The sequence below is a fragment of the Astatotilapia calliptera genome, chromosome 10, assembly GCF_964374335.1.
Source record: "Astatotilapia calliptera chromosome 10, fAstCal68.1, whole genome shotgun sequence".
NCBI lineage: Eukaryota > Metazoa > Chordata > Actinopteri > Cichliformes > Cichlidae > Astatotilapia > Astatotilapia calliptera.
Genome location: NC_137431.1, coordinates 26,059,477 through 26,073,887, shown reverse-complemented (window position 1 = coordinate 26,073,887; position 14,411 = coordinate 26,059,477). Strand labels below are relative to the sequence as shown.

General features: G+C 38.5%; 1 protein-coding gene across 10 annotated transcripts in view; it reads left to right on the top strand.

The window, feature by feature from the left end:
• The first annotated feature begins 25 nt into the window (after positions 1-25).
• The window catches only part of LOC145431578 (uncharacterized), a 32,388-nt gene continuing 18,002 nt past the window's right edge, over positions 26-14,411 (top strand). For 3 of the 10 annotated variants that reach the window (XM_080307588.1, XM_080307590.1, XM_080307589.1), the window contains exons 1-5: positions 28-168; positions 1,404-5,922; positions 10,303-10,407; positions 13,862-13,904; positions 14,282-14,325. In XM_080307588.1, coding sequence (XP_080163714.1) covers positions 10,305-10,407; positions 13,862-13,904; positions 14,282-14,325 — 190 coding nt within the window. In that variant the 5' untranslated portion in view covers positions 28-168; positions 1,404-5,922; positions 10,303-10,304. Of the gene's footprint in view, positions 169-1,403; positions 5,923-10,302; positions 10,408-13,861; positions 13,905-14,281; positions 14,326-14,411 lie in introns of all 10 variants that reach the window. The other 7 variants (XM_080307591.1, XM_080307592.1, XM_080307593.1 and 4 more) reach the window with 5 other exon arrangements.

Below are 14,411 nucleotides of genomic sequence, written 5' to 3'. Positions count from 1 at the left end.
CCAGGCAGGTACGACACAAAGCAGAGCTCGCGACTGTTGGTACAGAAAACAACAAGAAGAAGGAGAGGGCAGGAGCGGAGGGTGTGGCCCGAGCAGCTGCCAGTCCGGCTTTCACCGGAGCGAAAGCGGAAGAAGCGGCACCCCGCCTCCGGCGACAGCAACGTGTAGGTAGGAAAAAGATGAAAATTTAATCCCGACGTTAGCAAGCAGCACGGGGACCGTGAGGTTTTTGGAGCGTGCGTACTCTGACGTTCCACGTCGTCATCACGCCAAGAGAGTGAAGTACGGTGAGATTGGAAATGAGCACTTTTTCAGTAAACTTATAATGTTGATTGCAGTTTTATTTTTATAAATGTAACTGAAACTATATGTCAAACATTTCTTCAGGAAAAAAATCTATTAAAATATTTCACATTTTTCTTTAAATATTGTTTTTGAACCTTGGATTTTTGCCAATTTTATTTTACAAATTTTACTATTTTTTAATTTTAATATTATATTTTATTTATTTATGTTTAATTTTTTTTAAATTTTATTTTTAAAAGTTGGAAGCCAATTGAAGTTCATCTTTACATGTTGTTTTTGAAGTTTTTTCTTTGAATATTTTATTTATTTTTAGCTAGTTAGTTTTCAAAAAAGAAATGGGATTTAACGTACTTTCTTTAAAATGTTTTTGTTTTTGTTGTTGTTATTGTTGTTGTTTTTTTTCACTGACTGACCAGTCAGTATTTAGAAGTAGAATGTGAGGCAGAGCCTTCAGCTTTCAGGGCCCTCTTCTGTGGAACCAGCTTTCAGTTTGGACTCAGGAGACAGAAACAATCTCATCTTTTAAGATCAAGCTTAAAACTTTCCTTTTTTATAAAGCGTTGCATGTTTCTTCTTCAGTTACCTTTTTCACTCACTATGTGTTTATACACCTCTCTGCATTCATTATTTGTTAATATTAATCTCTGGAAGAAAAAAAAATCAATAGAGTCCACAAGAGTTTTTCAAAGGAAAATGTTTAATCTGGTCAAAACAGCAGGAAGGATAACAACACCCCTCACTCCCTGAGACATGGTCGAACAGGCCACAGTTCTAACAGCACCTTCATGTTCCAGCTCCTGTTTTAGCTAATTTCTTCCATATTTCTTCAGTGTAGATTTTTTTGTCTGTGCATATTCTTCTTTTACTTTCTTCCTTTAGATGAAGGTAAGAGCTCATGGTTTCTTATCTCTGGTGCCCCAGATAAGGACTGCCACTGCTTGGCTTTGCTTTTTGTTTTTTATCTTTAGCTTTCTGTCCAGTTCTTGGTTTATTGGTTACAATTTAATTTCTTGAGTTGTAGTTTATTTTAGCTTTTCATCTCCTGTGTCATGCATTCAGTCTTGCTTCTCTTGTGTCCTTATCCCTATTGGTTTCAGCTGCATCCAGTTACCCTCTTGTGTCCAATCCCCTCGATTACCTCAGTGTGAGTATTCAAGCCCTGACTTTTACTTTCTGTTTATCCTTTAGTGTCATTCCCCACATATGACATGTCAAATATCAATGTCAATCACTGTTTTGCAATATGATATAGAAGCAACGATTCCAGATTCTTTTTTCCTTTCTCACCCATTCTCTCCTTTGTTATAAGGTGTTTAACTTCGTCGCGTGACGCTATCTTGTTTCCAGCATGTATTTGAAGTTGTAACAGCACAAAATGTCCAAGGAGATGGAGGCGATCGTGGCAGTTTGTCTTGTAATCGGAAGGTTGCCGGTTCGAGCCTCGGCTCCGACAGTCTCGGTCGTTGTGTCCTTGGGCAAGACACTTCACCCGTTGCCTACTGGTGGTAGAGGGCCCGGTGGCGCCAGTGTCCAACAGCCTCGCCTTTGTCAGTGCACCCCAACCCATCTGTGGCTACACTGTAGCTTGCCATCACCAGTGTGTGAATGGGTGGATGACTGAATGTAGTGTAAAGCACTTTGGGGTCCTTAGGGACTAAGTAAAGCGCTATCCAAATACAGGCCATTTGCCAAGGAGATGCATCTTTATAGATAATGCAACTTAATTGGATTGATGATTAACATGATTAACTGGTCTGTCTAGAGATTTTGTTTGCTTTTACTGACAACTTGGTGGAATCTGAAAGTAACCCACACGTGTGACGCAACCACTGAATGATAAATCATAGACTGGGAATTGTCACAAAGCAAATATAGCAACATATTATAGTGACACTGGAATCATTATTCATGGTAAATAAAATAAGGACCTCCAAATGAAAGATGAAACTATAAAACATTTTTGAGTCTTGGTGTAATGTCTGGATAACTGTGATAATTGTGAGTCAATGAGAAGACGTTTTAAAAGGAAAATGCAAAATGCAGTTTAATTTATTTTATTTTTATAAAAGTTGAAAGCTAATTGAAGTTTATCTTTATATATTGTTTTCGAAGGTGATATTAATAATAACTAATGATTAATATATAATTCATAGTTCAGCATATTGAGAGAGAGTACGACCATGCTGGCTATGTTATTCACCATATTACCATGGTGTCATTCCACTATTATTACCAATGATTACCACCCCCGCTAGAAAGTTATGAGTAGAGATGCGCAGTAACGTGTTACAAGTAATGTGCTACTGAAATCCGATTACGTTTTTCAAGTAAAGGATTACTATTACTGCATTACTAAACCGTGATTTGTTTGTGAGAGTCTCATGAGAATGACATACGAGCCTGCGACATCCGTGGCAGCAACAGACGTGTGTTAGATCAACAATGGATAATATGGAGTGCGGGAGAAAGTACGACCATGCAGCTTTTAACGTTTGAACATTACTTTGAGTTTGATTCCCCTAAAAAGTGCCAAAAACAGCGAAAAATCTGAGCAACCTAGCAAGCCCCCAGATCCCCCCACTGACATGACCCGCTGAGGCACCGGGCAAACCTCCACCGACCCCACTCCCGCTAAACAGGTGAAAATAGATTTAAGAGCAACAGGACTTAGTGCCACTGAATCTTTTATTTTATTTATTTTTTGCTCTGTTTTACTTGCATTTATTTGAAAGAGTGAGTGTAAACACAAAAAATTATTTTATTTTATATGCTTGAATATGCGAAGATAGGTTAAATGTTAAACAAATTTCTTCAAGTCAAAGACTGTTATATCATTCATATCACATTTATTTTTTGCTTGATGCAATGTGCATAAAGTTAAAAGATTAAAACTAATAAAACAAGTTTTAAAAAGAGACTGTTGATTGAATTTTATATGATAGATTATGAGGAAAAAGTAGAATTGGGATGAAAGGTCTATTGCTTTAGAATGTATTCAGCTTGTGTATCATGTTTTTAAAAAGTAACTAAGTATTAAGTAACTAATTACTTTTGAAAATAAGTAACCAGTAAAGTAATTGGATTACTTTCTTGGAGAAGTAATTACTATTTTCAAATAACTTGACCAACACTGGTTATGTGACTGCTTCAACCAGCTCACACTGTGTCGTCAGGTTAGAAATAGGCTCAGAGCAACACTCCCCAGTAACAAGCAAGTCACTCCTCCAATCAGGAACTCACAAAGACCCTCACCAAACAATAAAAGAGGATCTGTTGATTTTCTGACTTGTTAAAGACTTGTGACAGCCCTGGCAGAGCTACCATGGTCTTGTGGTGTGGTGTTACTCTCTCTCTTTATCCCCACCTCCTCTCATCTGCTGTTGTGTTTGTTACTGAGGCAGCATTTTCCTATTCTGACCTGTGCTTTTTCCTGTCCCGATGCTAAAGCTAGGGTCTGTTTTGTCACTGGTCTTTTATACTTTGTAGCATAACTCTGTTGAACAAATACAGGTATGATATAGGTGTCACTTTCAGATAGTATTATTTTATTTTTTGTGTTGACATTACTGCTGCACTTGTTGTCGATGTCTTTAATAACTGATGTCTGATAGTTGCCAAAATAGGAATTTCCCAGAGGGCAATAAACTTTAAAAGGGGGCAGGACTGTGGGCAAAATTTAGCTCAGCGCCTGCTGGTTATCTCCTTTCTGCATAGAAAGGGGAAAATTCTTACTGACTTACTGACCGACTTTCTTGCAGGAGGCGGGTTAGTGAACGAGTTTCACAGCTCGTGAAACTTAGAAACCAACCTGGTGACTAAAACTCAGACACGAGAATTGAAACTCAAGAATGAAAATGAAATCAAAACAAAACTTTAAACACTTTGAAAAGTAATAAAGGCAAACTCAGGTATATTTAAAATAATTCAAAAACCCCAAAATATACAAAAGCCATTTTAAAAGTTATTTTAAGTCATTTTAAAGTTAGTTTAAAGAAACGGTTTTGCCCTGATTCTGCCTCCCTGTCGCCTTTCTGGGAAATGTGGCACATGATTAACACGTGTTGACTCAGTGTGTGTGGCTGCTGCATGATGTCATGGATGGCAAGGTGGTGACGGCTGCATTAAGCTATTAAAACAAGCTGAACAAGTTGTTAAAACCACACAGAAGTTCTGTTCCAACGTTTTTAGTTGTTTAAGTCTTTTTTTTTGTTTACTAATAAAACAACAAATATATTTTAATACTATGAGAAACTCATGGCAAACAAACAAGCAAAAAAATCCAAAATAACTCGCACCAGGACTCACATTACTACTTTAATATATACATAAAATGTCGATAAATGCTATTATTTGAAATATTACTACATAAATAAATACATTACTGTAAAACTGTTAATATTTTCTAAATGGGTTTTTGGGCACAACAAGCGAGAAGCAATTAATGAAAATGAATTGAAGATAAAGTCAGATGTCGTAACTGACCTCAAAACCAGGAAACAAAACCTGAGTGGTTGGTGTAGAGGACACAGTCTTTGAATAACAGTGTTTCCATTCCTTATCTCCTTAACTGCACCACTCATCCGCACCTTTGTTTCCTCATTAGAAGAGTACAAGTCGCTGTTGAACATTTATAGCTGGTGGAAATACTCAGCAGCAAGGATACTCACAAATATTCCATGTAGGGAACATGTTACTCCAGATACTGTTTATTTAATGTGCAATTCAATTTTAGATTATACTGATTAATTTTAAATCACTACATGGTATGGATGCATAGGGTGGCAGAAAGGGCGGGGGGTCATGTTAGATTCTTAGTAGGTGAAAACACAATTCCTTTGTTTGCAGGATCCCATTAACTCAGGCAAGTTTTCACCTGAGTAGGTCCTTAAGTAACGGCAGGGCAGGACGCAAGCACGATCTACTAGTGGGTAGAGTCAAAGGCAGGATCTACTCGTCTTCCCTGAGAGCAAGGGAAATTATTAGAGAGTGCATGTGAGAAATATGCAAAAAACGGGAAAGAAAAACCATCAGGAAATACGTTTTCACACCACTGTACGGTCCAGTGACATTGGAGGTAGCCACAATCCTTTTTCTTTATCGTTTCAGAGTCATGTGGCTGGGCTTAGCCTGTATCAGCTGACATGAGGTCAGAGGAGGGGTGCACTTTGCACACGCCTTGCACAGGTTGCCAGGCTATTGCAGGTCCAACACAGAGAGAGGGGCAACCATTTAGTCATATCGTGTAGGTCTTTGGACTGTGGGAGGAAGCTGGCGGAAACGAGAGAATATGCAAATTTCACATTAAGGTTCCAGCTCAGATGAAAGTTTAACTTTTTTGCAAGTGCTAACCATTGCACTGCTGTGCCACCATAAGATTACATTTAGTGTGAGAACAGCTGAAGAATTCGGCTTAAAAATATCAATGAGAGTTGTTGCTTCTAAATAAAAAATGCTGAAGAGAGTGTTTTTGCATGTGTGTCCACTTCAAACCACACAGAGTTTACAGTTGAGTGCTTGACGGATGTGGGGGGTGTTGAAAGAGGAAGCGCAGCTTGTCGTCACTGTGCTGCTGCTACCAGAAACTGCAGAAGAATGAAGACAGACGGACCACAGAAGGTAACACAGAAACACAGCAGATAAAACACATTATTATTATTTTTTTTTTTTTTACAATTAAGGCTGTATAACATCGATATGTAAAGGATTTTTTTATCTGATGAGATGTTGGAACAAAAAAATCCAAATCATGATTTCACTGGTTTCTACATTTCTCTGGTGGCTCAATGGTGTAATGCTTAAACGAAAGATCCCCATTTGATTTTGGGGTTGTGTCCAAAAGGGGAACTGGCATAAAAAGCCGGCCCAATCAAACATGTAGAACCACCTGCTGTGAATAAGTGAGCAGCTGAAAGTAGTTTCATCCTCTACATTTATCTGAAAGTTTAAGATTTTACCTGCAAAAGATGTGACCAGCTCCTAAAAATGAAATGCTGCTCCTTAAACCGCTAAAGAATGGATATATATAAAAATAAAAAAATCTGCACCTCAACTAAAAGATTGGAAAAAAAATATCACAGGCATTAATGAATACATTATTAATGACGGTCCAAAGTTATAATTCTCTGACAGGATATAACTCTCTTACTTTTACTGCTGCTTTAAGTGCAATAAGGTGCTTATGATTTTTTAAAAAAAAATCACAATTAGGATTTTTATATGGTTTTATTTCTGCTTATTCAAAGACTGTATTAATTTAATAGTAAGTCAATGGAAATATTTTAAACTGCTTGCTTGAAAGTACCAAATGTATTTAGTGCCAAAAAGTAAGTAAAGTACTTTATGTCTGGGTATCTGCTGGCAACTGAGGGAAATAAGTAATGGGATAAGCTTTACACAGTAAAAGTATACAAATTCATCATTTGGATACAAACAGGAGGAAAGCGAAGAAAAAACGTACATTTTAGCAGCTAATTTTTATGAATAAAAACACACAGATGGGCCAGATAAAGAAAAAAACACTTCAGATGTAGATTACAGTGTCAGAACTTATTAAATATTACGACATAAAGTATGCTAACATTCAGGATTCAGAGCTTACATTTGTCCCAGGTTTAAATTTTAGTAGAGAAATTAAAATAAGGGTCTGCGATAGTGAGAATGAAAGATTAATATGAAAACGCAATCATTAATCCAAATGTACAGAATGAAGATAGGAGCTGGTGTATTGTTTGTTGCAGTAGTGGACAGCTATTTGTTGGTGAATATGTACATATGCAAATATTCAGTGAGAAGGCTTGACATAAGCTTCATTTAGATAAAAACAGTAAAGACAGCAGTCCTACATCATTAGAAAAAAGTTCCTTAAAAAACTTTACATTGAGTTTTGAGAGTCAGGAAGTTGCTATATGCTATATTCATATTGGAGATCATTAAAAACCTTTTAATCTGCTCTGAAAATCAATGCATGCTTTTGCTGCCAGATTTATAAACACTGCAAGATTTTTACACCAATTTCCTCTAGCATATGTTCACTCCATTGCTCATGGCGATAGATCCAAGTTTTTCCTTCATCGGGATTTTTGGCGCGGCAATGTGAAATTTGTTGCCGCTGTAATATTAAATTTTTTTATTATTGTGGTTTAAATGACTCAATACGGTTGGATTTTTGTTTATCAGATGAGAAGTGAATGCACAGATTTCATTTAGATAACAGGCATTTTCACTCTACTGTGCGTGGACCAAAGGCGTTAAATGAATAACAGCGGATAGAGCGATGTTTGGCATCATCCAAATACCGAACATGTCCACGTTTCTCTGCAGCAGGACACAAAATCTTTACAAATAGCAACAAAGATTCATCAGCGCACAGAGAAACAGTAGGTGCTGCAGTGGGGCTGTGATGGAAAAACTGCCGCCCGCTGGAAAGACAGACTTTCCAATGAGACCACAACTTGAGACCTGAAACCAAAGCATTTCACAATGGATGGAAATAATAAACTATGATGTAGAATGAATAAGTCATGTTCTAACCCAGCACTGAGATGCTGATGATATTTAAAGGTGTTAAATATTTACATATTTATACATCCCTTTCCACAGTAAACAAAGATTTACAATTTTATGAAGCCTGGTGAGGAAAAACCTGTTCAGACAATTGAAGAGAAGTGACGATTTGTTAATTTAATTAATTAATTTGTTTATTTAAATCTTATTCAGCCTCTAATATATACAGACTCTTGCAGGGGTCATTTCCTGTAGACTTTGATAAAGACCAGTCATATAATGTCTGACTGTAGCTAATAAACTGAATACTTTATTGGCTACATTTACTGGGTTCGACCATCTCTTGCCTTCAGAGCGGTCTTAATTCTTAATGGCATCGATTCAACAAGGTGCTGGAAATATTTCTCAGAGATTTCAGTCCATGTTACCACAATAGCATCACAGTCACTGCAGATTTGTCAGCTGCACATCCACGACAGGATCCCGTTCACCATATCCCAAAGGTATTCTATTCTATTAGATTGAGATCTGGTGACTGTGGAGGCCATTTGAGTACAGTGCACTTACTGTCATGTTTAAGAAACCGGTGTGGGATTATGTGAGCTTTTTGATATGAGATTTTATCCTGCTGGAAGCAGCAAGCAGAAGAAGGGTACATTGTACATTGTAGGGGTGGCTGTAGCTCAGGTGGCAGAGCAGGTCAGCCGCTAATCAGAAGGTCGGTGGTTCGATCCCAGGCTGCCTCCTGGCTGCATGCCAAATATCCTTGGGCAAGATACTAACCCCATGTTTGCCTACTGGTGGTGGTCAGAGGGCCCGGTGGCGCCAGTGTCCGGCAGCCTCGCCTCTGTCAGTGCGCCCCAGGGCAGCTGTGGCTACAATGTAGCTTGCAATCACCAGTGTGTGAATGTGTGTGTGAATGGGTGAATGACTGAATGTAGTGTAAAGCGCTTTGGGGTCCTTAGGGACTGAGTAAAGCGCTATACAAATGCAGGCCATTTACCATTGTGGTCATAACGGGATAGACGTGATCAGCATCAAAGCTCAGGGAGGCTGTAGTGTTTGAACAATGGTCAGATACAAATATTCCCACACCATTACACCCCCAGCAGCCTGAATCGTTGATACAACGCAGGATGGCATACCAGCATAACCCTTTCATGCTGTTTCCATCAAATTATGACCGTTCCATCTGAAGGTTGCAGCAAAAATCCAGACTAATCAAACTAAGCAACATTTTTCCAATCCTCTGTTGCTGAATTTTGCCTGCGTGAACTTTATTGTATGTTTCCTGTTCTTAGTAGACAGGAGTGGCATCCGGTATAGCTTTCTGTTTTTTTAGCCCATCTGCTTTGAGATGTTCTGTGTATCTTGGTTGTAATGAATGCTTATTTAAGTTACTGCTGTCTTCCTATTAGCTTGAAGCAGTCTAGCCATCCTGCTCTGACCTCTAAAGCATTTTCAGCCAAAGAACTGCCGCTCACTGCAGTTTTTCTCTCTGTGCTTTGAAGTTCGCATGATCGTCTTGACCATGTCTAGATGCTTAAATGCACTGAATTATTGGCATGTGATTGGCTGAACTAGACATTTGTGTTAAGGAGCTGTTGAACAGGTGCCCCTAACAAAGCGGCCGGTGACTGTTGGGGTTGCATGCTAATCACAAACACCAGCACTCGTACAGACACAAAAGTTTAATATTTATCATTATTACCTGTAAATGAATAAGCTATACCAAATTTTCAATTAAAAAAAGTCGATAATTAATTTTTCTTTGAACACAAAGGCAGCAACAACTTTAAACTTAAAGTGAACTTAAATTCAATTCAATGTAAAAATTCTCTATTTTATGAAAACACAACTGAAGCGACATATTGTGAGTAATACTTGAGTAGTTTTAGCTTTTCAACCCAGTTGCACAGCCTATCTGACCTCTCACACTCCTCTTAAATAAATTTACGTTACATTTTTTTAAAATCAGATTCTTAAAATTTGATTTAATCTGCACATTTGTTGAACTCTCTTAACCTTAACCCCAGAGATCATTGCCTTTTGTTTATTCTTGGAAAAGGAGGGCTGACCAGACTTTAAAAGAAATGCGCTCCATGAGAAAGTTGCAAAAAATGTCTTCCAAAACGAGCCTGATTAGTCACCTGCTGCAGATGAATAGGAAATGACCTTTCTGAGATCACACTATAAAATAATGTGTCCTTGAAAAAAAACAGTTTTCTTGCATTGGGGTGTTTGATGCTTCATAAAGGGTGTGGGCAGGTGTTAGTCCCATACACAAAGCAGTGTTTCAGTTTTGTTTTGGCTGACCACATCCTGTGGTTCTTTGCCGTGTTAACAGGAAAGCAGCAGCAGCAGCTGCTTAAGCCATGTAGGTGTGAATGCTTGTTGACCAGTAATGTCTGCATTAATATAACTAAACAAACTGAAGGGGTTAGTTTGAGTTGCTCTAAAGTCTTTCCTCTCTCTCCTTTGTGTGTCTCTCAGGTATGATAGGAAATTCTGGCCCGCTGCCCGCAGTCCTGACTGTTGCGTCAGTGGCTTTACTGAGTCTGCTGACGCTGCTGTGTCTGCGATGCAAAAGGAAACCCAGTAAGTACATTTCTCAGAGAGCTTGGACCGATGTGACCGATTTCAGGTGTGAATAGTGATATACACAAACAACTGAACTGGAGACACATGCGGGCTTTGTTTTACTTCGCTTGAACCACATGAAGCAGTTTGGGGGGAGGCAGCTCTTCACGCTGTCTCTACCCGCTTTCCATTCTTGGGTCAAGCACAGTAAGTACGTCCTCCATAGGGAGGTCTACTGCACAGCTGCAGAACAAATGAGTTGAAAGATCAGCAACACCACACGCTGTATGTGGGTCACAATGCTGAGGACAATGTGGGAGCATGCTGGTCCCCTGCAGAAGAACCACATGCAGTCTTTATATTATCTTGATCTCTTTAATCAGATATGAGCACTATTCAGCTTCACACCTACAGCATTTTACAATCACAAAGACACCTAACATACATGTCTCTGGGCTGTCAGAGAGAAACCATGCAGACGCGGGAGATCTTGCATACTTTTTACAGAGAGGCTGGCACCACCCTGCCGCTTCAAAGCAAAGATAGAGATGTGAAAAAATCAATTTACCCTTGCTTTTTTTTACACATCCACACAGACCAGACATGGAGGCAGGATTTGGGGGAATTAAAAATTTAGCGATTATAGATATATCATTGTAATAACATACGTTCCATTACCACATTTGTCCTTGTCAAGGTAAAGACCCTTGAACAAATGTTAACAGCACAGTGATCCGCTGCGAGCGAGCACCCAGCCCCCACAAGCCGTCGTAGCAGGAGCAGAGAGCAAAGAGACGAAAGAAAAGCGTAGAGCGAGGACAGACAATAAAATAGGGCAGAAGTCAGAACCACCGAAAAAGCTCTCAGATTTCAAAAACCCCCCAAAACTGTGTTGTAGTATAAAGGAATGCTTAAAGTCAGGTACAAATAAAGCCAGTTACATTCTCGCTTTTTTAGATCTAATAGTTTACAGAAGTGATGATTTCTCAGAGATGAGATCATGTTTTTCAGCTTTGCCTTTAGTCCAGCACAGGGGTGTCAAACTCATTTTAATCTGAAGGGCACATGCAATTTAATTAGATTTGACATGGCTAGAAAAGTATTGTATAATAACCTAAACGTGCTCCTTTCAGTGCAAAGAAGCACAGATGCACTTTGAAAACATCAAACTTTATAGACTTAGAGATGAAAATAACTACAGTTTGAGGAATACGTGACTATGTTTTATACACTTCTGTCATTTCAAAGATATGTGACTGTTGTAAAACAAAGAAGCATAATCTAACCAGACTGTGGTGTGGCAGGTCGTGGGTGATGCCTCTCAGTCAGAAGCACGTTACACTGAAGATGATTCAGATGCAGGCTCAGAGGAAAATAACAAGTTTTACTCTCATTATGTGATACATTCTTAATGACTTCACAAAATAATGATTCCTTGCTATGATAGGGGTCTGATCATGGAGGACTTTGTATGTGAGGATTTTAAATTCTATTTAACGAAGAGCCAAGGTCACTTTAAAAGGGGGATGAAAGCAGAAGATCATCAAACATGCTGCACAGGAACTGAATAGGAACATGTGATGACAGCCAGCAGGCTGAGTAGAAGACAGAGCTATATACACTCACTGGCCACTTTATTAAGTACACCTTGCTACTACCAGGGTTGAACTGCCTTTTCTTTCATGACTGCTGTAAATTTTCATGACTCGACAAAGTGTTGGAATCATTCCTGAGTGGTTGTTTGAGTTTAATATTTTTTTCCTATCAGCTCAAAACAGCCTGACCATTCTTCTCTGGGGTCAACAAGGCATTTTCACAACTGCTGCTCACAGAATATTTTCTATTTTTCAGCCCATTGTCTGCAAACCATTGAGCTGGTTATGTGGGAACATAGACTAGCTTTTAAAGTCTCTTAAATAACCTTTCCTTCCCTGTCTGATGCTCGGTTTGAGCTTGAGTGGGTCGTCTGTTTACATGCCTAAATGCACTTAGTTGCTGCAATGTGACTGGCTGGAATATTTGCATTAAGGAGCAGTTGAACAGGTGTTCCTAATAAAGTGACCAGCGATTGTATACAAAGAAGTCTGACAGGCAAAGAAAAACAGGAGAAACACATTATCAAAAAGGTTAATCAGGGAGTCCAAGGACAATAAACAGGAAGCAAAACTAACACCTTATACCCAAGAAAACATCCTTCATCGCAAACACAGGAAATAACCCAAAGACACTGAAAGACATGAACACTAACACAAGATGACAAAAGCAAAGGGAGGGACCAAGAAGAAACACGAGATAGACTAAAACTAATGATAGAAAGGATCAAAACACAAAACTGAACTTATTTCTTGAAGCCATTAAGTTAAAACTAAAAGAAAGAGACTCAACATTGCCAGGACTAAGACTTGCAATGTGTGGATAACAAAGAAATCAAAACAGGACTCTGAACCTCGAAATTGAATATATCAACTTAGATTTCAAAAAAGAAATTAGGGACAAATAACGGGGACAACTGAAGATCAGTTTTCCATAAATTTTGCCATAACGTGGAGTCAGTCTGCGATAGGCTGAAGTTGGCAATTATATACTCAGTGTTGGATGTTTTTTTCTTTTGAGCCAATTTATTGGCTAACATTATCTCAGAATGGTGATGCAGGAGATTCCCAGAGTAATTTCATAAATGTATTTATTTTCATTTATTTATTAAAATATCAGTATTTAGTGTCCCTTGTATCGATACAAAATATTGCGATACAGTGCTCTATCAGTTTTTCCACCACCAAGTCTTTCCATTCATCGTTGTTATGAGATTACTGGCTATTAGTTTGCCGAGAGAAACAACAGGTGGTGCAAAGTTTGCAGTCAGGTGCCGCTTAAATCCCAGCAAAAGAAAAAAATGAGTCACACCTCCACAGATTTCTCATTTGTTCATGCAGCCTGCTTTCTTAATCATAAGATTTTTGCTTATCAACTCAACATGTTTTCTGCATTGTTATCCTTTATCCTTGAGTAGCTTTGCATGAGTCAGTTTAGAATAATCCTTTTTTTAATCTTATACTTCTTGGTGCAAACCCTTAGTTCATCTTCTATCTGAAAAACCCCCAGTTTAAACTCCTTCCCCTTTAAGCCACTTTCCTTTGCTTGGCTGCTCCTCACAAACAAAGGATTTGAGCGGCAGGTGGGTGGGGCTTCTGCACCCACAACTACAACTGTGAGCCATAGATTACCATATGGCAATATTCACATTCATTAACATCTTGTAGACCACCATAACCTCCTGAGACCCTGCATACTTATATGGAGACATTGGTTATTGCCTTATTGTAGCCTACACTTCATTCTGCTCAGCACAGACTTGTGGAATCACACACATCGTATATTTATAGTCATAAGACACAGCTGCAATCAACTGGTATAAATATTGAGGTTGAATTCTTTCAACCTGTTTCTTTCTTCTGTCTTTTTTTACCTGCAGAGATCATTCAAGAGGACCGTCAAATATACAATCCACCAACGTTGTAAGTAATATCTTACATGATGATAAACTTTTCAGTCTATAGACAGCTGTAAAAATGTCTGATAAAAACAAATAAATATATATAGATATATATTTTTTGTGACATGTGTCAGATGAGCAAAGTGACTGCAAGAAAGAAAATTACAGAACGTGTCCATCGCTTTCCTGCAAGTTTAGTTTCATTCACTTATTGAAAGTCTCATAAATCTGCAGAAAAAGCCTTAAAATTACATCACTGAACATAGTTAAGCATCTCTAAAGGCCTTAAGCAGTAAACAGTAGTAATAGTGGTAAACTGTGTGGCTACCATAAATATTTAATACCAGCATATTTTAATCACTTCATAAAAGTCCTGACATTAAAACTCTATCTCGACAGCCAACGTGGGGGGAGTCAGTTTGCAGTGATGCGATCAAAAACAGGTAGGCTAAAGTAAACCAATCAAATCTGTACCTCAGATACCGCCTCTGTGAAACGAGCTTTAATGCTTTGTTTAAAATCCTCGTTT